This window comes from Empidonax traillii, unplaced genomic scaffold (genome assembly GCF_003031625.1).
Source record: "Empidonax traillii isolate 1590-97213 ecotype Southwest subspecies unplaced genomic scaffold, ASM303162v1 scaffold191:size1449129, whole genome shotgun sequence".
Taxonomy (NCBI): domain Eukaryota; kingdom Metazoa; phylum Chordata; class Aves; order Passeriformes; family Tyrannidae; genus Empidonax; species Empidonax traillii.
In genome coordinates, this window is record NW_020955384.1 from 1,265,944 (window position 1) to 1,293,844 (window position 27,901).

General features: G+C 38.9%; 1 protein-coding gene and 1 long non-coding RNA gene across 2 annotated transcripts in view; one reads left to right on the forward strand and one right to left on the reverse strand.

Moving 5' to 3' along the window:
* LARGE1 (LARGE xylosyl- and glucuronyltransferase 1) overlaps positions 1–27,901 on the reverse strand; it is a 194,084-nt gene that overhangs the window by 36,811 nt on the left and 129,372 nt on the right. Inside the window, exons 6-8 of the mRNA XM_027886630.1 lie at positions 27,316–27,420; positions 11,174–11,286; positions 9,541–9,666 (exon numbers count right to left, since the gene is read on the reverse strand). Coding sequence (XP_027742431.1) covers positions 9,541–9,666; positions 11,174–11,286; positions 27,316–27,420 — 344 coding nt within the window. The remainder of the gene's footprint in view (positions 1–9,540; positions 9,667–11,173; positions 11,287–27,315; positions 27,421–27,901) is intronic.
* Positions 10,250–17,662, forward strand: LOC114058851. Its single transcript, XR_003571538.1, has 3 exons — positions 10,250–10,453; positions 13,377–13,516; positions 17,565–17,662. It is a non-coding gene; the product is annotated as an uncharacterized LOC114058851 (long non-coding RNA).

Consider the following 27,901-nt stretch of genomic DNA (forward strand, 5'->3'; position numbering starts at 1 on the left):
TTTTGAAACTCCTCCATGGAATCACCCGCACATTTGAGTGAGGGTGCTGCTATAGTTTGTGAAGAAACATCTCATAAATGCTTCCACAACTCTAATCACGGAGCTGCTGGGTTATGGACTCTGCTGAACAAGATGGAAGGACAAGGGACATAGGGATGTAGGTATTAAACATTAATTTCACATTTCCACATGACTGTTTCTCCTAATGAAATTGATTCACTGTTTCAGGCCAGGCAGACTCCTCTCTGGTTAGTTATTGAGAAGAAAAAGCTTGAAATTAATTCCTACACCCATTTAAATAGTTCAAAAAGGACTGAATCTAATCTGACTTCCTTTTTGCCACTGCTTCATTTAAACAAGACTGATCTCTGTTGCATTAACACAACACAGCGATGCAGTACAATGCTTTGCCCTTTGAAGTCCAATTTCTAGCAGGTATTTATCCTCTCCTAATGGAAGATGTTCACACTGGTCTAGATTTAAACTGTAATGCTGACATAAAGGGCCTGATCCTCATTTACATTGAGGCAACTCTGCACTGGTGCCAATGTGAACGAGAATGGGGCCCTAAGGAAAAACTAAGAGGGAACCAGGAGGGGCTTGCAGGAATGATTTCATTTTATAGAGGCTATATTTTAGACATAAGAAAAAAAATCACCAAATACTTTGTATTCACTTCTATTCCTGTGACTTCTAAAGAGATTAAAAAAAAAGTCTCCCTTGGGAGTACTTCCAAGTTAGGAGTTCTGGAGGTTCTCTGAATGCATTAAGTTAATTGTGTGAAGGCACTGTGTCACACAGAGCCACAGAGCTGCAGTGCCAGCTGCCGAGCTGGCCAGCTCTGCTCTGAACATCACATTTGTGGGAGGGAACACACAGAGCTGAAGCACAGCACGTAGAACAGAAGCAGCCCAAGGAAGATAAACGCCCTTGGTGTCAGCAACACAACTCCTCAGGAACAGGAAGCTGTCTAAAGTCATGGCATTTGTTGCCCAGTGAGCAGACTGGAGGAGGATGCAGCCTGAACTTTACTATCCTGACTTCAGCAAACAACACAGTTGCTCCACTGAGTATTTACAGTGCCATAAAAGCTATGGCACTCTTTTCTTCATACCCAACACCAATGAAAATATCTCTTGATAAGAAAAACTTCATTCTTTCCTGGGATTTCACTGCTGAGGCTACTAGGATGTCAGAAAACACACAGGCAGTTAAAGGAAAGTAACTGTAGAGAAAAAAGATAATTTCTGAAATTGGGAATTTGTTTTTTCCGGTTAAAGGAACACTTTAAACAAAGATTATGATATATCTATATGCTGCATAAATTTGGGAAATTATTGGGACAAAAATACTTGCTGTAGGTATTTGTACCCAGCAATACTACATTCTTTGCTGGTTTTACATTTGTCCGTATGTTCAGAAGTGCGGCATAACTGTGAGGTAACATGTTCCTGCAATGTATGGTGAAAATACAGAAGCCCACAGAAATGAAAGGAGTTTTACTTAGGTAAGGGCGTAAACTTAAAATGACAGATTTTCTCCTCTGAAAAATGGATCTTCAAAATCTCCTTTTTCATCCATTGTATTTAACTGCGGTAAAAGGCATTAATACTTGGAAAAACCCCCTCAACAATTGAATCTTGCCTCAGGGAAATGGGCACACATAAGAGAAGTACAGGGCTGAAGGATTCTAAAGGGCTGCCAAGCAGTTTTACAGGGTACCAATACGTATATTTACAAGCAGGCATAGAATGGAAACTGTCTGCTGGTAACTTGTACTTATTTAAGAGTAGATCAAAGGAAGCTAAGAAGCTGGGAAATGGGACAAAAAATACTTGGTAAGAAAAATCTTTTGTGTGCTCTCCATAGTGCTCCTACACATCATGTGAGTTTCCTTTCAAACGTCTTCACCCTGCTGAGCACTCTGACCACCTGAGACCTGGGGACAGTGAGTAAAGATGTGGCTAATGATGATAACCTCAGTAACTCCTACAGGACAGGATCCCCCATGCTGCAGGAATTTCCTGTCAACATACGCTGTGTCACATCACAGCCAGGCATTTGTTGATGTCCCCACCCAGTTGTGTGGGAGATGATTTCAAACCCAGACAATTGCAGTTGTCAGTGCAGAGGCTCTTTGCTGCTGTGCTTCAAAATCTGTTGTGTGTAGAAGCTGTAAGTGTCAAGGGTTTAGCTGGGGGTTCACATCTGATCAGATCTGAAGTGTGTCAGGATGCTGCATGTATACTGATGGCAGGGGAACCTGAGGTGAACTGTAGCTCTGAATGGAGCTGATGACTATCCAAAAAAGCTGATTTTTTTACTCAAGAAAGATAGCGCATGTCAATATATGTTAAAGATGATGTGTTAAAGAACATCAAGGAACTATGCAACCATCTGGATGACCTGAGGTAGGAAAATCACAAAACACGTCAGGCAAAAAAACAGGCTGCTTTTCAAATGTAACACAATTAGAGAAATACTGCGTGAGATATGAAAGCATAAAAAAGAACAGCAGGTTACAAAAAGCAACAAGACCCTAAAGCATTGATATACAACACTACAGCCAAAGACCATATTCTTTTTATGCAGTCAGCCCACAAACTCACCTCCAGTTCTGACTGTCTGATATGGTCTGTTGCACCACCAGCTACAGTAGAAATTGTGCAGGCCAAGACATTCTTGTATAGCCTGTCACAGGCATGAGTGAGGTACATGAAAAAGGCAATGGGCTGCACAGGTAAAGCTATGGCCACTGCATTTGAAAGTTTATCGTGCACAACAGTAAATTGATTGGAGAAAAAAAAGAACAGTTGGCAAAAGACTAGAGGGAAATCAGAAGAAAAAAAAAAGTCACTTTATTAGCAGACTGAGAAAGTGTTATCTCCACATTAAAAAGAGAAAGTGAATCTAGAAACTAAAAAATCTCATTACTACAATATCCCTTTTCCAAGGCTGAATAGCACCATAATACTGCATTTACTTCTCCTTATATTTTCCCTCCAAGTTTCTAAGCTATTCCAAAGCTCTGTTGGCTTACAGAGAAAACTGCAGCTAGAAATATAAAATTCCAGTGCCATTAGCTGGATAGACACCTCAGGAAAAATGCTAGCCTTCAGGCTGACCTACGGATCCTTCCCACTCTTGATCACAGCCTCTTGAGAACTAATAAAAAATACACTTCCTTAATCTTCATTTAGCAATTTAAGCACTGAAAGATTAGAACTTAAAATTCCACATCTATTTAACACTTGGTTAGTTGTCATTAAACAACTTGGCACTATCTACATTCCCGTTAATACCATCCTAGTTAATCAGCAACCGTTACCACTCACTGATTACACACAGCCATCCTCCTGGAACACTTCCATACGCTTGTGGCCTGGTGAAACAAGCTAACTGTGACAATAGCTCCCATTTATTCACAGGTTCTGACCCAAAGCACACAAACATTGAAACGGTTGGAGCCTCATGGACTGGCAACGGGGTCTGAGATGGAAGGTAAGAGAGGATGTTACATGCTGGTGGGGTGTAGGAGGGCTCCAAGGTCAGTTATCTGAAGAGAAATACACTGCAAACAAAAATCCTAAACCTCCTTACACTACCATCTGCATTGTCCTCTCTGAGGAGATTAAATATTTCAAACCTGATGTTCAAATCACTAAACCGTAAGTGAATTCAATATTACACACACTTGAATACAACATTATTTTTATAGGTACCTTTAACCACTTTTTTCCCCCTGAAGCAAAAAGAGGTATTTAGCCAAATGTTTCCTTAGCCATTTTTTTACCCAAAGACACATCTTGATAATTTCTCACTTTACTTCAGCCCTTACAAAATTAGAGAGCACAAGATATCCTGTATAACTATTTACCTTCTTCCCACACTGAAGAGCAAGAAATAAGAATAAATTAAGCCTAAATTTCAGCCTAAAGAAGTTTAATTTTTCAAAGCACTGAATAGATATGCTTAATTAAGCCCATGAGCACTTCACAATTTAGGTAAATAAGTGGTATTTTGTAAACAGGGAGCTTTCCTGCTTAAAAACTTAGACTCCTTGCTTAGGCAACCAGACACTTCCCACTGAAATCAACGGGAGTTAAACGTTCAGCAAATATGCACAGTAAAGCCATCTATATATGTCACTTTAATGCCATCTCAATCGGCTTTTTTACAGGTACACATTATTGAAAAGTTTAAATATGCCCCAAATCACACTGCAAACATGCACCACATGTGTAACTTATGCCTTGATTAGACTTGTCTGGAAACTTTAAAGTGTGTTTTATCAGAAATGAATGGTTTAATAAAAGAACCAATTTCCTCAGAAAGGTTTGTATTCTTCATAAAAAAGTTATCAGGGAGGTTTCAGAATGACATTTCTGAACTACATGAGTGGAAGAGACTCAGGTTGGAGTAGCCAGCAACCCAGAAGTCCAGACACTGCTTTTTGGATGCGGGATTCAAATCCCTGCCCTGCCTGATTTAGTGCCCATGGTCCCAGGGATTACTTTACTCCCTAACTTAGTGCCACTGCTGTACGGCAGTAAGCTGACAGACTGTCCCTGACCTGCACTTTTCAAAGTTCTCACTTTGCTCTCAAAAGGATTCTTCAACTTCTCTTCCTTCAGCTCCTGTACCAATGTTTAATGAGGCCTCTTGCCTGCAAAAACACTACTAATAAAACCACGATGCTCCCTGTTTGGCAAGGTGTAAGCACCTTACTGACTCCATCGCTCATTTCAAGGAGGGGTATGTTTAACTCTCTTGAGCCCTTACTCCTCTCAGTGTAGCTCTTCCTTTGTTGGCATTAAAAGGTGCAAGGCTGCAGAATGCCAGAACTGCTGCAGATTACTGCTGAGGTGTTTGGACAGCATGGGGTGGCTCAGGGACTGGAACAGAAAGGGGTGCAATAGGTCATGTTTGAGGCAGATTTGAAATGATTTATTACAGTTATGGACAAGAATCTGTTCAAAGTTTTGTAAGCAGTATTGCAGAGTCATCCCAATGTGGAGGACATTCCCAGGGAGGACACAGTGAATCACAGAACACAATTTCCCAGTGGGCAATTTATGAGGTTCATTATTTATCTATCTGCTGGTTCAGTATTAGCTGTATCCAGAATCAGTTTGAAAAGCCATCAATAGGTTCTAAAGCATTTCTTTATGTTGGAGTGTGTGTCTGTGGGGAAAATTCTAGTAATTTGATACATTCCCATTAAAAAGTTCAGCATTTGATTTTTGTGACTGTGAATTAACAGATTCTCTGTGTGTAAATAGCATCTGTATCCTTGACAACCAGACTTCATGACTGACCCATTCAATGAGGTCATGATTCATTGTCAGAGGCATCACAATTCATTACCTTCTTTCATAGGATTTTTTCTGCCATTTGGTTTGTGCCAAATCATAGTAACTGAGATTTCCTCACAGACAGGAACAAACTATTAAGCAAAATGAAGCAAAAACGGGGCCTAACCCAGCAAAAGCACAACAAAAATAAATGAAGGTCAGTTCCAGGCGGATTCCCCACAGGCTCTGAAGCTCAGCAAGGCATGGTTCGCAGCACACATGCTTGTCTACTGACAGTGTGGGGACTGTGAGGAGATGAGATGAGCAAGACAGACATTGGATGTCTACATAAAATGACGATTAGCACTTCCACCTCTTTTGGTCAGTCTTCAATAGCAACTCCTGAGTGTTTTTCCAAGGTGTAAAAAATGCCATGCAGAAAGAAACATCTCTGGCCTTTAGAGACTGCAGCTGACTCATCTGGCAAAAAGAATTAAAGAGTATCTGCTTCCTCTTAGCCCACTCTTTGTTTTCTATTAAAATTGTTCATTAAATACGTTCTTGACTGATCTCAGCATCCTGAATACAGATGCCCTTGGGGTGAGGAAAGGAAAATTTCTGTAAGTATGACTGTTAACATAAAAAAGCCCACAGACTTCAGTCTAGTTGTGCAGTGTGGCCTCTAGCACTATAGAAGTAAGTAACTATTTAGATGAATAAAATTAATAAATTAGTCTTATTATGATGTTATTTCAGATAGCTATAAAATTAATGGTCACTAACAATGCAGAACTTGGCTATCAATATTTCTGTTCTTATACCTCTTCCAAAAGAATCCCATATACAAGTCCTTTCAAATTTGTAGATGCTGCTTAGCTGCAGCAAGGAAGTAGAGTTCAGCAGTATTCAAACATTTGACCTTCTCTAACATTAGACAGTACCAAAAATACTCAAATCAATAAAAGGGATAGAGATGAAACTTAATGAGGACTAAAAAGAGAAAAAAAGGGATTAGAAATCCTCTTCAGGCAATATGAAATATTCAACTGCTCCCCAAGCCTGTAAAAGGTATGCTGGCCATCTTACACTTGCATGAATGTGAACAAAGCAGCAAAGAAGTGTTTATATCCCCTCCCCCCATCTATGAACATCAGTAAGTCCTGGGCGTCCAAGTTCACTTGACACAAGGTTTTGTGTAAGAGATGACAAATCCTCAACTCCCATGGACTTTAAGCCAGATGTAATTAAATCAATGCCCTTTCAGTCTGATAGTAGGAATGGACTCTTATTTGGCTGAGGAATACTTGACTGGGCCAGCTTTACCTTGGAATTTAAATCTCTCCATGCATTTCCTTCTTTCCTATGCTATCCTTCTTGATCCTCCAGTACAAATTTCACAATCTGTCCTTCTATCCCTCTTACCCTCGAGGTTTCTTTTCCTTCGTTTTCTATTCCAGTCTTACCATGAAAGGCGGAATGTGCCAAATATATTGTGTCATACCATTTATATTAAATGTCATGGAACTGACTAACTTTGGTGATTTTAAGAGTATATTTTCTAACTTGGGCTAATGACATTTGTTGAAGTTTTTTTGGGAGGCTCATATACCAAAACAGCCAGTTTCTTTACAGAACTAGAATTTTGATAATTTTCATAATGCAAATTCACAACTTTAACTGGTCTGCGCTTTTTCATTTTTTAAACTGCACGAAGAATTTTTAACAGTGCTGCCTGAGGGTAAGTTCTTTAACTGCTCAATATAGGAGGAGCTTTATTGAAACCATGGAGCTTATGTGCACTAGATAAGGCTCTAGCCTCTCTTTCAAAGCAAAGAATTTCAGCCCCGATCAAGTATTTAGGGGATAATTTTAGCAATGTGAATAAGTCCAGTTCAGTTGAAGAAATTGCTTATGTGTCTGCATCCCTTATTGAGTTAAATACCAGACCAGAAAATCAATGGAGAATATTACACATCTTAGACTTCACTGCTTATGCTCTAATGGAACTGACAGTGTGACACAACATACAGTAATAAACACCCAAACCTAAATTATAGTTGTAAACTTAAATTTGTTAATCGACAATGAGAAAGGGATATAATTTATCTTGAAGATACTTCTATCAAATGCTTACTGGTGGGTGTTACATAAGAGCTAGATGTCCCACACCTGAAGCAGATTAGTTAATACAGTCATTGGAGCCTGAAGAGTGATTTTCCTGATTAGTCATCTGATGACTATTTTGAGGTGAGCTTCACCAGTCTCCAAACCCACTCATGGGGATCCCAGCTTAGCTGTCGAAATATAGATGTACAGCAACACTGAAAGCACCTTATGGTTATCCTGCCTGCCCATCAGCTGCCTTGCCAAGAGGGTATCCTCTCCTGTAGATCTGTTTTCATCTGCCAGTCCTATGTGGATATTGGAGAGCACCTACAGTAACTCAGACTGTGTTCAGGTAACAGAAACAATACCTAGATCCTCAGTTATTAGCTTCAGTATCTTCTCCTCATGTAAATGTGTGTCTTAACCTCGTGCTGAGCACAATATGACTGTCTCAATGGAGTATATAAATTAATTTCAGCCTCTAATTCACAGAAAAATACTGTGATATCTCACAGGCAGAAGTATACTTTTCTGAAGTTAATCTTTTAGAAAATATTTTCCCTGCTACCACATCTTTTTGTTCGTTTCAGGCCCTGCAATTGCTGTCACACATGATTCTCAGCATGAACGAAGAACCAAAGTCTCCACTAAGCACTTTGTTACAAGGCATAAAACTGTGATCCTTTTAGTGCCTGATCCTGTCCTAAACACAGATCATAAACCATTTAGTGATTAGTATACTGACAATTCTACTTTAAAAGCTGTCAGCTGTCAGCTGTCATCTATGGATCACACCTGAACAGTCAGTTGTGAATACCTTATGTATGAAATTCAAGCAATGCTGGCCAATTCTTACAGGTTGGTTAACCCATGTAGAAGAACTTCCCTCTCTTGGAAGCGCAGGTTTTGAAATCAGTGTGTTGAGAGTGATTGATTTTCTATATTCATCCAGTATCTGGTGTTTATATTGAACATTCCTGCTGTTACTCTACAAATTGCTCCAAGGGAGAACTTGGTTAGATTTAGGAAATATATAGTACCATGAGGGTGGGCAAACTCTGGAACGTTGTGCCAGGTAGCTTGTGGAATCTCAGTGTTTGGAGAGTTGACACTCAGTGCAAAAGGCACTGAGCAACCTCAATTAAGTTGGTCTTGCTCTGAGTGGGGTTTGGAAGGTCTCCAGACATCCCCTGCAACCTCTTTCATGGTTTTGTGCTTTTCTTTTTCTTTAAACCTCATTTACTAGAGCATTCTCAAAATATAAACTAAGTATTCAAAGTTTAACTAAATTTTAAAATGAATCATCAAAACATACCTATTATTATTTACTAACATTCTGATGCCACTAATGTCTGCTGTGGTGGAATCTATTGCTGCATAGTCTTATTCTACACGTGGAAAAAGCTCAATTAAGCTTCAATTCTGAACTCTCTGCAGGCTACATTTGAGTCTGGTCTTTTGGACCACAGCTTAACTGATGTTCAGTTACCCATATATGTTGAAATCCATCCTGTTTTTATATTTTATTTGTTAATAGGGAAAAACGTGCTATTAAATTGACACTATAGCTTCATTTTAAATTACTAGGTTTCTGCTCAGCCTTTTTTTTTCAGGGCAAATCCTGGAAAATGAGTGTCAACGTGACTGGGTTAAGTGTATGCAAAGGCTAAATATGAAGTGTGCAAGGTCTTTACATTTCTGCTAATGTATTTCTAGCTAGGGTCCACCCAGTGCTCTCTGTGAATTTCACTCTACTAAATGATGTTGACTAAAGAGTTTCAAACTTCCAGTACAAAAGAAAAGGGTTTGTATTCTTTATCTAGGAAGAGCTAAGAACTGAGACAGCAATAGGAGCTCAGCAGTAAGGTGCAGTGGCATAGGGGACAGATACAGAATGTAAGAAGGTGAAGCACTTTAACACCTTGCCAAACCCCAAACAGCATCCATCTTTGATTTTTCTAGTAGTCAAAATGCACAAAGTCAAAGTCCAAGTCACATTTCCTTCCCCTGCTTGGGTGTCCCTATGAACTGTATGTGTTCATTTCCCCCCTACTTGAGGCACTTCATCCTTCTCAGACAGTGGAGACTTGCATTCTCTGTCCCAAATGAGACCACTCACCCAGCCTCCTGTGAAACCTACCTTCAGGTCAGACACATCTCTGTAGCACTGCTCAGAACGCGTGTGATCAGAAAGCTGCACATTCCAGAAACATGGGAGCTGGTAGACAAGGAAGGGATTTTGTTTGATGACTGCATTGAAGATATCCTAGCAGAAAAAAAAAACCAGAGAAACAGTTGGGTATGTTGTTTCTACAGTGAGGTGACCTCAACACCTCTCCAAGCTGACTGTCCGTCTTCCCTCTCACAGGTAGAAATTCAGACGGTGATGCCAGGTGAAGTTTGCAAACCTTGCTTTGTAATTTTATTTTCACGGAGGGTGCTATTACTTTAAAGGACAACATGTTCCTCTGGACAAGAGGAACAGGCTCTCTTGACATCTAGAGCTAAGGGACTCCAGCAAAGTGTTCAAACATTTATCTTGTACTGCTGGCATGAGGTGTGGTTCCTCTTCTAGTCACCAGAGAGAGTAACAGTCAGTAAATGACAAAATACCTGCTGTTAGTAAGTACTGCATCACTTTTCAATAAAGGGGATGAATGTGATTCTGTCAGATATGCTGTTTCAAAGTGAATTACTAGGTGGGATTCTAGCTAGCACTTTATTGTTGCAACCAAATACTCGAGGTATTTCATGGAAAAGGCATGTAGGAGAGATCTTCAGAACAGCCTACAGCATGAGGGACTGAAAGTGTTCTGTCTCTAAGCAGCCATTCAGTTGGAGAAGTAAGTTACAAGAACAGTCTGTGGTTAAGGTATTATGGTAAGACATAAGCAACCTTTCTCCACTCTGCAAAACTCTGCCCTGTGAAAGTCTTAGGACTCAGGACCTTACTGAAAACACAGTGAAGTCGCAAGAATAATTTTAATGAACTTCAGTAGCTTTTGGATCAACCTGCAAAGATGCTGTACACAGTGCACATCTCTACAGGCATTGTAAGCAGCATGCTTCCTTTGTGGTAACTGGTCATAAACCAGATGTAGCTCAGAAGCAGAAGAAACATCTAAATAAGGTACTGCATTGCATTAACACTTGCCCAAGCTGTTGAGCAAGAATCACTGGTTCAGGTGTAGTATTATTCTGGGTTTAAACTCAGAGCTGCCAGGAAGGACAAATTGATTAAGTACACATTTCTGTGTATAGGTACACTATTTCTTCTCCTGGCCTCAGTTTCCCATCTGTAGCAGGGAGACATCAGCGCTTTTGTCTTTACAGGGTGTTGTGGCAAGCAGTACATTCAAAGACATCTGGGACTCAAATGCCAGAAACAGTAATGAAATGTCTGGAGACTCTTAAAACTAAAGTCTGATTAGACAATAACCATTAGAAAAAGACAGTATATTTGGACTTCAAGTGTCTGGAGAGTTCTATGGTAAAGAACGAAGAAGAGAAATTTAATGCATGAAAACCCCATTTTGTCTCTCTTATGAATCATCTGAGCAGAGATGGTAAAAATATCAGTGGAGTAAGAGAAACCTCATCAGTAAATCTCCATTCCTCTCTTTCACATTTTCCCCAGAATGATTCAACAAATGGTGACTAAAGGCACAGTATCTTTCCCCTGCCTTTTCCCCCATCTCATCCCCTCTCCCTTTCTTTCCTTCCTCAATCCATGGACTAATGGTTACACCACACTCCTGCAATGTCCTACTCACCTGGTCAGCCAGTGAGGTGGATAACATGCTCATTAACTCCCGCTCTGCTGTGAGTCTCCACATCTGCTCCCATTTCATCTTGCGTAACTTATCGAGAAGCAGCAAGATAACCCCTGAAGGAAAACACAGAGCAAAGAACAAGAGAACCCATGTCACATACCAGTCAGTGCTCATCCTATGTGCTGATTCTGCAGTTAAAACAACTGAGCTGAGATCTATCAGTGGAAAGTACAGTCCTTTCCCTGTGCTAACGCAGGAAGTTGACTAAAAAAAAGCTTCAGGTCTCAAGATGCCACCAAGCAAAATTTTCCCGAGCCGCTGAGGCTGCAGAGAAAAAATGCATAGATGGCTTACAGATAACTGCTAGGTTATACAGGTTTGCAAGAAGGCTAAAGTAGCCAAGGAGGAGTGAAACTGGAAAGAAGAAAATCAAGAGAAGGACCTTGTATTTTTAGTAGTCTCCTCAACTGATGCAAGTTTGACTTCATTATGACACGATTAGCATTAGGATTATTCCTTACAAAATGTACCAACACAGGTGATTCACATGATGGAGGTTAGCTCCATCCAAAGGTCATTAGAATTCAGAAGAGAATTAGAAATATCCTACAAAAAAGAAAGAAAGAAGGAACCTCTTAACACTCAGAAATGACCTTTCCCACTCCTTATTTGGAAAAGCTACAGGCTCCAAGAGGATAATCTGTCCATTCACTGTCTACTAGGGAAAGGGTAGAGACAATTCTGATTTATCTAGTATGACTCAATTTCTGCTAACCTCACAAAGAATCGAGATCTGCTTATTCCAAAATCCCACTGTTTAAAGGAATTTCTATCTGACCTGAAATCAAGATTATGCTGAGACGAAGAGAATTTTGTCACCACTATAAAACATTTTACTCAATGTGTGTGAGATGAAATCCAGCCCTTAATACTTACTGCACATATATATATATTGCAAAGGTAAAACTGCAGGCCTTACTCCACCTAGTAAGAAGTTAATCACCTGACACACCTGATTGCAATCCTTGAAACTTTTCTGAGGAATGATCAATGCTGGTTACAACCTAGCCTTTGAGAGGACCTGTGATTAATGCAGCAAGTGTTCACAGAGCAGGACCCTCAGATCAGAAAGTTACACTGTAAGTGGGAAAAGAGGTATCTCAGCATGCATTGTTATTCCTCAGTTGCTTTCTATCTGGCCAAAATCCCTAGAATACAAGGGCAAACAGCAGAAGCAATGAAGCTGGATTGAAACATCAGCAAAATCTTTCCTACAATGTCTCAGAGAAATCTGCTTGAAAAATTAATTCAGAAAGACTTAGATAAGAGCACTGTCATGGGGAATGAATGCAAACCGAAGGACCACAAAGGAAGGGTACTGACAAACAGCAGCCTCTGAGGCTGACAGAAACTACCTAGTAAGGGCAATGATGGGTTCTGTGTTATTTCACATCTTCATTAGTGGAAGAGGGAAGTAAACAGAACAGTAATGACATCTGCAAATGACATTTAACAAGAGGTCTTACAAAAAATATCATGGCAACTGTAGAGAAACATAGCAGATACACAGAAGAATATGAAATGACAAAAAGCAGGCACGGGGAAAAGCTGCCTCAGGGAGTCCAAGATGATAAAACTAAAAGTAATGAGAAAAAGAAAGGAAATCTAGTCTGAAAGCTTAAGAAAAATTCTCCTAAAACCGTTGGGGTGAAATAACCTAAAATTGGCAGATAAAATCTTTACTTCATGAGCCTTTACAAATCAGACTACACAAAAATTAGAAAATATACCTGGAACAATCCTGAACTGGTTGGGAGAGAACAAAGGTGATTCCAGTTCATTCCTATCTTTAGTTTCTATGACATGGCAAACTTCTTTCTAGTAAAACCTGGCACTGTCATGAATAAAAAGAAAACCTCTCCTGGCAGTGAATTTTGTGGCCTGTTTTAGTTCTGTTTTCCATTTCAGTCCATCTGGTTCCCAAGGATGCTGGAACCTGTACTGGAGGGATCCCCTCTCATCCTCAGTCAACCTTTCTGCTTCCAGCTGTTGGATTGGAAAGGGAAGTATTGTCATAACATGCTACAATTTATTTATGCCAGTGTGTTTGTCTTCTCTCCAGCATAACAGAAGCCTATTTGGAGCATGTAGAGTGCGTGCATTAGCTTCTAAGAGAGCTATTATGCATTGTCTGAAATTCTAGATCAACGTGAAGCAGGTTCCTTGTGCTGCAGCAATAAACTGGGTGGAAAAATCTCTCTGGCAGAGGATTTTTCCAGCTGGCAAGAACTGTAGGGAAATGCAATGGAGAAGGTTCTTTATTAAGAAAAATGAAGAATAATGGTAAGATTCACTTAACTGTAATAGAATAGTTTTTATAATTTATAGACAATAAAACAATTTTTCTTAATTTCTCTAAGCCTCCAGTCTGAGGAAGAGAAGGAGAAATGTTTTAATATCTGCAGTATACACAGATTCTTTTTTTCTGCCTTGCACTCTTATGCTAGCAGCAGATTATGGCATTGCAGCTAACAAGATTATGCTGTCCTTAGGGCCTATCATGGTAGCAGCTGAGAATAAAAGAGGCAGATGGGGTGAAAAAACTGGAATACATGTGAGAAAGCATGTACTAAATTATGATGCCATCAGGGCTATAGAAAATTTTCAAAAGCTTTTATGTTCCACCATTAACATTAATTTCAACATGATTTCTATTTTAGTTCACCTACAGGCTTGGGTTTAACACCTTTGTACAGTCTCTGTTTAGGGTTCTAATTTACTGATGCCATAAAAATAACTATTGGAGAATATTTATAGCAAGTTTAAATATTTACTCATTATTATTAATCAAAATAAGAGATTTCTAGTAAGAGGAGAATTTAATATTATTCACCTAGTTAGTGTAATTTAGTGCAAAAGCAAAGCAAAAGCATGTGTTTTGAGAACTTTTAAATAGTTCATGCAGAGGAAAAAATTATGTTTTTTTCAGAGCAGTGAACTTCAGGTTTACTTCCATATTGTTGGGTTGCCAATGCAAACATAAGAAATGAACTAACTCCAATCAGCACAATTAATTTGCAGGCAAGTGTTTGAAATAAGGAAAGGGAAATATCTGCCTCAGGAGCCCTTTCCTCAGAGTCAAATTGACTGAAATCTCAGACTAAATTCAAGATGACATATAGCTGAATGTAAGGGGAAAAGGGACTTACGCTCATCTGCTGTGCTGGGGGAGGAAGAGACTGGAGGAAAAAAAAGAAATCAAAGGAATATTTTATTAACATCTGGCCCCAGGCAGTGGGACTTGTGATCTTTTGAGAAGTGTAGCATCTTCCTGCCCTGACCTACCTGAGAAAAACAAAGGAAAAGCTTGGTAGCAAATAAACAAAAAGAGAAAAGTTGCAACCCAAACATCTCAAGAGTATTAAACAAATTATGATCAGCCACAAAACACCCTCTTTTTCTTGTCCTGAGGAAATAGTTGAGGCATATCCAGAGATGCAAATATCTCAAAGACCTCTTAGAAAAAGAATTCTTTATTACTAAATCTGTGGAACACATCCTAGTACAGTTTTTACTTGAATGGCATTTTTCTCCTCCAGCTTGATGAGATTTTGCCTGAACTACCAAAATCTGACAAATTATGAATTTCTCAAACAGGCAAACAAACAAGAAAGTAAACAAAAAAACAGAGCAGTTTCTCAAAAATGTGATCTGAGGACATACACAAAAAACCCAGCTCCAAAAGCAAAACCAAAAAACTCCCTCCAACAAACCCCCAAAAAAGTAATGTGGTGAATAGATTGGATAAAACTGGGCAAAAAAATATGAATTAACATATTTGGACTAAAATATTACAATTAGGAAACACTGGAATTTTTTTTTTGGTACATTTTAAAACCCAACTTACTCTAAAATCATTTTCACCTCAAAATTGATGCAAACCAAAAATCTTACTGAAAATGGTTACAAGACCTGAAAAGGGAAATCGATGTTTCATTCTGGGTCTAACCAAATCTGGGAGTCACCTGATATTTTTGTCCTTTTCCCATTTTTTTTTTATTCAATCTAAACCAATTCTTTTGTCTTTTCAATGTTTTCACTAAGCAGTGGTTTCAGTTGATGCTTTGGGTCACCACAGGAAAATAATCTGGTGGGATTTGTTTCTTTGTTTGTTTGGTTGATTTTGGGTTTTATTGTTTTTTAATCTACTCCAAAAGAAAATATTTCATTTGATTTTTCTGAATAATAAATTGAAAGTTTGTAGAAACACCAGCAATTTCCCTTGGAATGCTACCAAGCATCTCGACCTCTTGCTTCAGGAACCCAGACTATGGCTTTTCCTGAAATTCAGAGGAACATATAGTACAGCTAGAAGTAATAAACAACATTTTAAGACAGAACAGAATCACTTACAGAATTTATAGCGAAACTGGACAAGCTTTCAAACTCAATCAATTTATTACAATGGGCCTCTTAGGGTGGTTGAAAAAACACTCAGTGCTGTGGGGGAAGAAAATGTAACTACTAAGAGATCATTTTCTGCCAGCACTATCTTGCCTGTTCCTTTTGGGTGGAACAGGATGCTTTTGTGAGCTGTTGAGGCAATGCTGTTTTATGTGAGCAGTACTTCAAAGTCTGCACTTGTCAGGTTTTTAAAAATTCTTCCTGGAATTAAGCCTGCAACAGTGAACCATCTAGACAAATAGCAAGTAGATACCACTACACTATCTAAAAAAGATAGGCAAGACACACTTCAAAATATATCATAAAGCAATAGTGAGTTTTAAAAAAATGACTGGGATTTTGCAATAGCTAAGCAGCATACCAAAGACCATACACCAAAACACTGAGTTTAGGATGAGGTAAGAAATAATGTTAAGCATGGCTGACATTATGGAGATTTGCTACCATAAATAACTGACCCAGAGATCTCAGGCAGTAAGCTACCATGCTTTGGTAAATAGATTTGGCATCAAAAATCTGAGTTCAGTTTTAGGCACTATGGAAGGGGTTTGTAGCTCTGCTGTCCCACGAGAAGCTCCATGACAGTACTGACTGTTTAGTACTCTAGCAAATACTTACATATCTTCTTTGAATTCTGATTTATTGCACATGAAATCAATGGAAATGATCAGAATGTGTAATGCTAGGAATGTGACTAAGCCTTTATTGGATCAGGGTCCTAGTGACCAGTTTTGCTAAGGACTGCATTTAGAATCCACTGAGCTGCATCTCCACACCACTGACTGTGGACACTGCTCTACACCTGTAGTTCCAACAGCAAATAGAAAAACACAAGTATACGGTTGTTGGGGATTAAAAATTAAATTAAAGCTATAATTCCACAACAAGCCACTGCACACAATTTCAAATCTTCATTTTAAGTCTTTGTGTGGATGAAATTCACTGCACTTATTTCACTTGATTTATAAACCATCTATCTCACTGTTGCTCATAATTTGACTAGCCATATCATTAGTGTAATAAAACCATAACTTACATCTACAGTTTTTAACGTGATATGACCAAAGGACTGTAATTCTAGCACATTCTTTGAGTATCCTGAAACATTATTTAACTGTGACCATTTAACATGCCCCAGCCTTTATCTCTAAAAAACCTTTTCGCAATGTAAAAAACCACAAACTAATAAAAACTTGCAGGGATGCACAATGTATTATTTGAGAATAAACGATGATTCCACATTTGAACTTTTCTCTACCAAAACTGGACATAGCTGAAAAGCTGTTTTTGAAACAGAAAGTCTGTGTCCCTCCAGGCATGGTGACAGAATGCAATAGCCCTCGCTTTCTCTGCACATGTATTAAAAGTGAAGCTGTCACGGAGTGCATTTTGAAATGTAGTGCAGTCACCCTGTTGGGAAGCTGGTTCCTCCTGAAGCATTATAAACATTTTCTTTACATTTCCTGATGACCATTTAATGAAATGCAATACTTTTATTTTCTTTATTCTCCTCTTCTGAAGTATGCTGTTTCTCCTTAGGCAAAATTAAAATGTTATACTCAAGCATGATTCCAACTTCTTATTACAGAGCTGCTGACTGTAGCTCAGAATTTCCTGGTTTCCAGCTGTTTCTTTACCGTTTAGACGTTTTTCTTCCTGAGAAATTTGGAAAAAGATACACCAGCTTTGTATCTTCTCTTTAATAACTTTCATTTCTGGGGGAATTTCTTTAAGCCCCAAATCTGCTACAAAAGAATTTCCTTGATTCCGGAGTCTATAAAGTCTACAGGAGAAGAATGATGAGCCATAAGGCTTTTAGCAAGTCTTGAAGGAAAACCTCTGCTACTTAAAACCTTTCCTATGAAGGAAAACCTCTGCTACTTAAAGGCCATCCTGCTAAGTAATGCTCTCCACTTCTATTTTCCAGAGTCTTGTGAAGTAACAACTCCACAGATCTTTCAGAGGTCAAGCAAAGAAAAACTATCTCTAGACCTGAAGAAATCGGCCTTTTCTTACATAGACCCCAAGCAGTAAAAAGTCACACACTTTCCAGCCCAAGTTGCTGAAAATGCTAAATCCTATAATGGAAAATAACATGCCTGGCAAAAAGACAAATATAAAAAAAAAAAAATCAGAAAGGGAAGCTGGGGTTTTTCCCAGCTGCTGTACTTGCTTTGGGTACCAAGAAAGCCAGTAAGGATAATAACCTTTCTTGAAACACTCTGCATTTCTTGAACCCCGTGCAAAGAGTTGCTGAAGATGAAAAACAGCTGTGAAGAATCTCCTTATACGGTTTTTAAAAAGCTCCTCAGATTTCTTATAGCCTTTCCATGACCCTTGTGAGCACATAAGGCACTGAGATTACATTTTAGAGGCAAAAAGGAAATAATCCAGGGACTTCTCAGCTGGTAAACTACAGAGATGGCTTGCAAGAAGGAAAAAAAACCCTCAAGAGGCATATCATTAAAATCTCTTGAAATTCAAAAGACTGGGAAAGTTTTTGCTGAGAACTTTTAAACCTCAGATAAAACATTCTAACTTCAAACCAGCAAAGGCAGAGAGGAGGGAGGTCTCAGCTTCTACACGTGGTGGCACAATGACAACGATCAATCTAAACAAAGCAGAAGAGAGCTGTCTCGAAGACATCTCACATCACCGACATGCAAAAGTATCACCCAACAGCCACTCAGCGCACATCTCTGCACGTGTCTGAAAGGCAAGATGGAAGTGCCGAAAAGTGACACTAGTAAAAAGACAGTCAGGTATATATCTTATTATAAAGCATTTTGAAATGCGAGATTTAGAAAGAAAAGTGATATGGGAGGGAATGTGGAAAACTTCTCCAAAGTTCCAAAGAACTTTTCCTCTCTTCAATATTAAAATTGCAGTGAGTTGTTACATACAGATTATTGTGATTTCATTTGCCTGGGAGCTTAGGTGGCTTCAGTTGAGAGGAAAACAAAGTCCTGGTTAAATACTTATTAAAGTGATAAAGTCAGAAAGGATAATTTTTAGCTCTTGCATAAGAGAGGCCATAGGATTTTGCAAAATCAAATTGTGCTCTACTAGAGCATAACTTTTAGAGAAACATTCAGTCTTGATTTAAAAATTTACAATAATGGATAATCTATCACGAACTTTGATAAGTTATTCCAATGCATAATTGGAACCCTGATGACGGACTACCCTTATTTAATTTGAATGTCTCTTTGAACTTCCAGTCACTTGATCTTCCTGAACCTTTGCTAAATTGGCAAGTCCTCTATTAAGAAATGTTATTTTCTCCTGCAGATACTAATAAGCTAAGATAAAGCTATCCTTTGACTTGCTCCCAGATAAGCTCCTGGAGCCCTTTTTCCCAACTTTGTGGGAAATTTTCCATTATTATCTTGGAACTTTGCAAATTTATAAGTACTCATTTTTGACCTCTGAAGACTAGACTTGGAAAAGTAGCTAAACCTACATTTTGAAATATATCCACTCAAAGAAATGATCCCTAGCACCAAGATCACCATACACACAGCCGTGTGTGTACGACTACAGAGTGGTTCTACTCACACTGCTCAGGATCTAGCTCTTTACTGAGCAGGCTGGCCACATTCATAATAGGTGGTACCTGTCTCATACTAGATAGCACTTGTCTCTGAGGGTCTCTTTCACGTTCATTCAATTTTTAGACAAAACAATCACTTTGTTTGCGTTTCTCAATATCTGCGACATTGTGAGAGATCCATGTCACAATTTCCTCCACTGGGGAGTTTTTAGCAAGGAATTGAGAGTCTGTGTTGTGTGCACTGGAGAATATCAAGAGGGCATGTGGGAATACTAGTCATCTGATGCCACATTTAAGGATAGAAAGATATGCCAAACAGAAGGTAGTCTTACCCATACTACTTTCCAGAACTACTTCCTGGAGCAAACTACCAACAAATTACATTAAATGTATTTATTTATTTATTTATCTATCTATCCATCTATTTAAAAGCAGAGTTTGGTCCCTGAGAAAGACAGGGTACCAACTCACTTCTGTGCCCTGTGGATAATCAAGAAGCCAAGAGAGAAGAATGAACTAGGGAGCTAAGCGATCTGGCAGTGTGGACATCAGATATGACAGAAGTCAAAGGTCTACATCCAATACAAAACAAATCATCTCCTCTACTCATACTTGAAATTACCCTGTTTACAAGTCCAATGATCACACAAAATATTTGGTCAATCATATTAAACCTAGAGCTCATGTTCATCTGATTATCCATCCTGGATGGATTGTCATGCACCTCTTAATTCTTCCCGAATGTACAATTCTACATGTCAGTGCCTCAAAACACAGAATTGGGAGTGAGTTTCACAACTCTGCATAAAGCCAGAGGAACCAGACTTTGGGTGAGCTGTCCTGAAGACGAATCACAGAAGAATACAGACTGTACAGGGTTACTATGTAGGAGGTCCAGTCACTGAATCCGTGTGTGCAGGAATGTTTGGAAAAAGGGTTCACACAAAGCTTATTTTTATGGATAAAACTGAGGAGGTCTGCTGGAATTTGCCAATTATTTGCCCTCCCAAGGACGTGTTCCAAAACTAATCTATCTTGGACTCCCCACCAAAGAACCACCCACCTTTAAAAGAAAAAAAAAACCGTTTCATGATCCTCAGCTCTTGTAAATCAGCTTAAGTCTATTTAATGCAAGCGTCAGGCATTTATATCAGATCTGGACCTCATCCATGATGCATATCAATTTTTTTTTCTTCCCCCAAAAGTAGCAAAAAGTGAAAGGTAATAGAGACCAGTGCTTCAAATTATGTGGGTTTTTTTGTTGTTGTTGTTTTTTGTTTGTTTGTTTGTTTTCTTTGTTGTTGTTGTTGTTGTTGTTGTTGTTTTGATCCTCTCAAAGGCATCATATTTAATAGGGGTGAAAATGTGAAAAATTTTACAAGGTTTCCACTTTGGACCATGTGAAGAGGAAAATGCACCCTGCACAGGTGCTAATTATTTTGGCTGACTTCTAATATTAACAGTGTCTGCCATATACCTTCCATCATGGTGGAGAACAGTTTTTTAGAAGCAGTTTCTAATATTAACAGTAGCTCACAAGACTAATTGTGGGCACAATAAGTAAGAACCCGCCATAGCTTTTCTGGGTTTGGTGTTCACTCAATGCCCTGGCAACAAAGAAGGAAATGTGGCTCATGGGCTGAAGAGCCTCTCAGGTGTTTCTTTCTGTTTGGATGACAGAAACAACCAGAAAACTTACCCCCCACTTCCCTCCCTTAACTGGCAGTTTATTTACTGCATGAGACTCAGGAGGAATAGAACATTCTGAGAAACGGATTAGGGGAACGAAAGCAGCAGCACAGAATGAACAAGCCTGGAAATAGCATTTTCAAAAAAACAGGAGACACAATCCTTCCTCCACAACCATTTCTTTTCTAGTAAATCCTTTTCTAAGTATTAGGTTCACAACAGAAACACAGGGTTTGCGTAAGGAGTTGTTTATCATGCTCATGTAACCAAACTGAGATTCAGTTTGGATAAGCGGACTACAAGGTGTCTGCAAAGTTGGACTGCCAAGCTCAAAGGGTTTTGTTCAGCAATAAAACATTCAGATGGTGGTCAGTTACAAGGGGTGTCCCATAGGAGTTGGTACTGGGGCTGATAGTGTTTTAGTATTCTGATTAATGAGCTGGAAATGAGTTAGAATGTGTCCTCAGCAATTTCACACGACAACAAAATGAAGTCTATGGCCAAGTACCCCGGGGATGGGCTGCTATTCAGAGGGACCTCAACAGGCCAGACAAATGGGTAAGAGAAAGCTCCTTAAGTTCAATGAAAAGTCCTGAATGAGTCTCTTCCTGAACGGAGAGTACAGGCTGGAGGACAAGTGGATAGAAAGGAGCTTTCCAGGAGAAGTTGATTTCTGTAGAAAATAGTACCTGAGTGTTTTGAAATTCAACTGGTTTTGTTGGCATTCCCTTAGTGTGAAAGGCTTTTACACATGGGTGTGGAAAGACATCTTAGTTACTCTGCTGCTTTCTGTGACAGGCACCAAGCCACTTATTAAGAGTCCAAAGATGGAGTCCAACTTTGATCCCTCTTTTTTTGCTTTGGGACTACGGCTTAAACCTCTGCCTCTGTCTCTACAAAAAGGAACTGCCTTTACACAATCACTTTTATGAGCACAATGAGAAACTGGAAAGTGAACTTGTACTTCAAAAGAAAAAGTACTGGTTTTACTATTACTATGCATTTGTCTGGGGTTCTTCTGTCACATAACAGAAGGTTTTGTTCTCAGTTTAAGCACTGGATGCCTTTACTAAGCTTTTATGTGCAAGTCTTTAATCTAAATTTAACCTGTTAATGATTGTCCCTCTACAATAACGAAAGGGTATTTGAGAGTGCTGGACAACTTAATTACTGATCAAGGTATGTATGTTCACATAAAGAACTGTCTTGATCAAGCTAAAAATAACACACTTCAGAATGATTTCTAAAATCATGACATTGGGATGTTACATCTATATGCCTGATTTATGTACATTAGATGGAGAATTTTACATTCTGAACTCAGGTCAGACCAGTAAAACCCCCAAAACTGGGACAATTTAATCAGCTAAAAGAGATTAATTTTATTTACTCCAATACTCTGGAAACTAGAATCCGGTACAGACTGTCTGAATGCCACTGGTTTGTTTTTTTTTTTAATCACAGGTTTCTTAAGAGATGAATGTTTTCAGTGTTTCAAAGAGTCAGATAGTGTATTTTGAAAAAAGACAGCTGTTACAAGGGCTGATAGATTCAATTGCTGAGGAGTAAAGGATGTACCTCAGAGAATGCAATGAACAGCAGACTTAATCCAGTCACAGCAATGCCATTACCACATGGATAGGCCTCTCAAACTAGAGACACCATTTTCACAATCCGACACATATTGAGACTCATTTCAGAAATATCAAGCATGCTGTAAACAAGTTCTCATTACATCACATGCTTTAGAAAGTGCATGAGAAAGACTGGAAAGAAGGCTATTCTTTCCACTAGTCAGGAGTAGAAGGGTAGTCAGCTTTAACATAGCTTATTTTTAAGTGCAAGCAACAGATTATAGTCAACAAAGGTAGGGATGTAGTTATCAAAAGGAGAGTTATCAGTTTAGCTACCCACCTTTGACATAAACAGACTATCATTTCCTGTTGAGCCTAAAAGCAACAATATGCTGGCACTTCCTAAACTGCTAGCTGTACTGTGTGCACGATACTTGTACTTCAAATGCATCTTTGTATTTTGTAAAGCATATGTGTATCAGGATGCTTTGCACTAAGAATAAGATTTACTGTATAAGCTAAACTCTAAAACTCTAAGAAAAAGCTAAGAAAAAAAATGGTACACTGTGAACCTGAGCAGATGAAGAAAGTGCTACTTTTTGGCTTGACATTGGTATTGGACATGCTTTTTAATCATTAAAATGCATTTTTCACCTGTTTGCAGTGGTTCCTGTACTTTCAACCAAACTTAATGATACTACTTCCTGTACCAAATATGACTAATGTTTTATATAATTGGAGAGAGGAATATTGCAATGGCTTTTAGAAAGGGTATGGCTAAGCTTGGTCAGGCCCCTGTGGTGGGTATTTAAAGGCTCTACAAACCATGAGTTTTCTAACTTCTTCATTCACTGAGACAATGTGAAAAAAATCTCAACTCTCAAGCAACCAATACACCTGAGAACATTTATCATAATGTCAGGAGCAGAAGCCTGTAGAGCTCAGCTGAAAGCTGTTATCGGGCTTCTGGAGCTGGACCACAGGCAGTTCCATGTCTACCATCACCCCATTTTGCACTGCTTCACTAGTCATTTATTTTCTGCACTGAAGATGCACAGTACCATCATGAAGAAGCACAAGATTTGATCCAGACTTGCTTCATATAAAGTCTGCTCTATGCTTGTCTTTTATCATTCAAAATTGTTATGCAAAAATGACATAACATACGCTTCCAACTTCCAATTCAACTTCCATGTGGCCTTTTCTTTCAGGGAAACAATAAAGGAAGGAGGTTCATTCTAGCATTGTTCCAGTCATTACAAACATGGGAGTAATAAGGCATGGTATACATGTAGCCTAGTAATTGTTAGGTGCTAGCCATTCCCTTCTGTTCTCAATCCACAAGTTTGGTAATGTCACATTTCTCAGTGTGGGAGTATGAATCCTCAGCTCAAGCTGTTGAAACACCTCCTTACGGTATTTGGTAGTTGCACTGAGCCAGTGCATTTCAGATGAGCCTCAAATCCTTAGGATGGGCTTCTGTAGTCTAGGATTCTGAAATCCCTAGGGTCAAAGCTTTTGGAAATGTTCCCCTGGCACACAAACTGCAGTCACATATTCATCCTAAAGCTCCATGGGGCAGGCATGGAGTCCACTCTCAGCCGGTGGAAGTTGGGTCTGCTGCACCAAAGCCAGAGAAGCCAGGGTGATTTACACCAATTGAAGAAGTGGCCTGAAGTCCTAACAGTCACCAGAAACTGCTTTTAAAAGCTGTTCCTCACCGTGATGGAAACTATGAGGCAGACAAAGTACTAAAAGCTTTTATGTTTAGAATTTCTTTGACAATGTACTTTTCTGAGGACTAAGGTGACTCTTACTCAAGAAATGAACATCAAACCATACAGTGCAATTCTGGAGCTGTCAGTTTAACACTTTTAAAGAGAAAAATCATAGTGAGGCTCAGGCAATACTTTCAAAAGCACAGTCTAGTCAGTGAAAGATAATATAGGTTGTATAGCAAGAAAACTGTGCTTTAAATAAAGTTTAAGAAATCTGTAAGAGTTTAACTCAGTGCAGACAAGCAACATGGTAGATGATATATAAAAAGAGTATTTGATTAAGCAGCTCACTCAGTGTTGGCCAATGAAGTACAGAAAAAATGTGGTTACTTTTGTGGTACAGAAGGAACTGTGATTAAAATGGTTTAAGGAAGAGAGTGTTATCGCAAATAAAGAATGGATCTAACTAAGAACATTTTAAACACTAATTAAATTGTCACTTAACTGACTTTGAGTTTGGTCTAGTTTTCATAAAATTACATTATCATGGACTAAAGTATGACTTGGATTATTTGACTGTGCAAATGAGGAAGAAGAATAAAAAAAGTAACAAAATCTTTCCTTCAAAATCTGTATTGGCTGTCAGGAAATCTGGCTTGGGCACAGAGGAATAGGAGAATTCATATGCTTATTGGGTTTAAAGAACTAGCAGAGAAGGAATAAACACACCTTTGCCTTTAATATTTCTGCCTTCTGAGACTCCCCCAACATATATGTTGTCCAGAGTGGCTCAGACACAGAGAGATAAGAGTGAAACCGAAATTATCTCCTTCAGAAACTTGGAGGAAGCAGTGGAAGAATTTTGACTTTGAGGGGTGCTTCTGCATCAAATCTGCCAGGGTTAGGTCAGGCTGAAGAGGCTCACATAAAAATCTCTTTTCTTAGGATTGTATCCTAGGTCTGTAGTAAACACTCTCCCAAGAGCAAATGCAAAGTCTGTCTGAAAGTTTCTCCCTGATCCAGCTCTGTTTAGCTCATTAAAGTTGCAGGGGTTTGAGGGCCCTTTTATTCTTCTTAAGTACAGCTCCAGGCACCTGAATTTCTATGTCTTCCCATTCCTGGTCCACTGTCTTTCATGAGTGTTTTGTCAGAGATATTGCCTCCCTTTTCTGTGCCCTCTGCCGCCCCTGCCTTTTAGTTTTCTGAATCCTCCTTGGCCACAGTGTTGCATTCAGTGTCAATTATTTCAATTTAGTGAACTCATCAAACAAGTTCCAGTTTCATCTTCCTTGAGAAATTTATAGCTCCATTCTCTCCTAGATTACTGAGGCAAACAATGAATTCAATCAAGAAATTATAGTAAAGGGTGCTGATTCTGTCAATAACATCATTTCCTACTTCTCAGAGGTTGCACTGTTTCACTCGGAGACCTCTTGTTCCATGTACTTGAAAAACAACATTCCACTTCTTGTGATCACTTGTCAATCTCCACACTTTACCTACTTTCTGGTTTTCTTTATAAAAAAAATTTCTTATGACTACAGGTGAGTTGCGTGAAGAAAGCAGTTGTGAGGAGACTAAAATCATGGGCAGGAATATTGGATTATACAAGGCCTGGTAGGTATGTATTAATACAAGAATTGACACATGTAATCTACGTGAAGGACTGCAGATACTCAGGTTGTTTTTTTTTTTCCCAGTGGAAGATTTATGTGATATACTGGCATGCGGTATCCCTATAAACTGTTTGGAATAGTAAGTTAGGAAGATATAAATTAAAGCCTTATGGCATTTTTTTAAACATAATTGCATTTTAGATATTACCCATCATACATTTCTGGGTTATTCTAACTTTATGTGGTTGTGCCACGTTTCTCTCTGTCAGCATTAAAATGGTAGAAAGGAAAAAGCAAAAATGTAGCAGAAAGAAGGTGACTATATAAGGTGGTCATCTCTCAGCAGAACAAAAGATACTATTTTGTGGCATAACAGTGAACACAATTGACATCAAATAGTTCAGTTGTGTCTAACGTAAGCTTTCAGGTTTCAGGACAAATCCATGAAATTTATCTCTGTCTCATGTTTTTGTGGGGCTGGGAACAGCAGTGAGCAGACCTAGCCTTTCTATTTGCAATTCTGGCAAGTGGAGAACCATCAAACAAAGATATTCTGCCAAAATCTTGTATCGATATCCATGTTCCGTTAGGCTATTCTTTTGAACCTTTCCACAAAATGGAGATGCTTTGTAGGGACTGAAATGCAAATTCATTAAAATTAGTGGGATTCCCATAAATATACAAAGAAATATAGAAATACAGATGACCCAACCACAACTTGTGCAATTCTTTTTCTAGTTAGTCTGTTTAATTCAATCCAATATATTATTGTGAAGCAAAACCACTATTATGGTGAATAATTTTCTGATAGTGCAGGGATATTTAAATGGACTCATCTGTTCCAAATGGAGGCTTCACCATCTGTTCTGTCCTTTTATTACAAATAGAGAGGGAACTTAACTCCCTGCATCAGCATGTAAAGCCTATCACTGAAATGATTTAGATGTATGTGTGTGTTTTTTATGCACCTGGTATGTTTTCTCACATACCAAACACAAATCAGTGGAAAGACCTGTCTTTTGTAACCTAATAAATTCTCTGATCTAGTGCCTTTATTCCTTTCTCATGGCAGCAGAAATTGATCGCCAGTAGCTTGCATTTTATTAGGACAATTATGACCCTGTTGCTGTCCTGCAAGAGTTATATCTTTATTGGGCTGACATTTTGTGATACTATTTACCTCTCTACAGAAAATGAGCCTCAATTCCTATTCATTCCCACTTGTTGGGCCTACATACGTGTCATCACGGACAGAAATCTTGAAGGAGATGTGCTGAGGATTTGTCAGATTGCTGAAAAGCTCCGTTCTTCCCCAAAGGATGCTACACAATCTTTTCTAACACCATTTTAAGAAGATAGAAAACTCCAAGATGTGTGACACTGCGTAATTTCTGCTGTTTTAAAAGACAAATTTAGCCATAGCTTAGGGAGGGAGGTGTAAATTAACACATCTCATACTCTCTATACCAGGAAATGGATTGCACGCTCAATGTAAATGTTAATTTGAAAAAAAACCCTCAGGTCCTACCTGTGTTGTAGCCCCTCCCAAGCGCTGGCCAAGGTCGATGATTCTTCCAAAGGTTGCCCAAATACCAATCACTCTGGTTCTCTACTAAGCCAAGAACTTGCTGCCCTGAAAATGAACAAATTGGAAGCAGACCATGATACAGAAGACAGTCGATCAATGGAAAACAAAAGAGAAATCTGGAGAGAGACAACCAGTGGAAAGAGAAGACAGAAGGTCGGGCGCTGCCTCCTTCCATGCACTCAGAAGGAGCCTGCTTATGTAACAGACAGCAAGCCTAGCACAGCTCATTTCTTCCTTCTCCCCTGGCTGGTCTGGGTAATTAAACACTGTGGGAACCCTTGTCATGCTGACAGAAATGTATCACCCAGACAAATCTGAATGCTGCTTGATTTTGGAATACAATGATGGAGAATCCTCCTAGTGAAAAGTAAGTGTTGGTAAAATGATCATCTAATATGAAGATCTGTTCATACTCTGATGGAGATAATATAATTAAAGAATAAGGCTCAGTATAAAAAATTATTCTCTTCCCATGTTCCCTGCTACTTGTTTCAGGGATTTTTTTCTCAGTCACAAAGGAAATCCC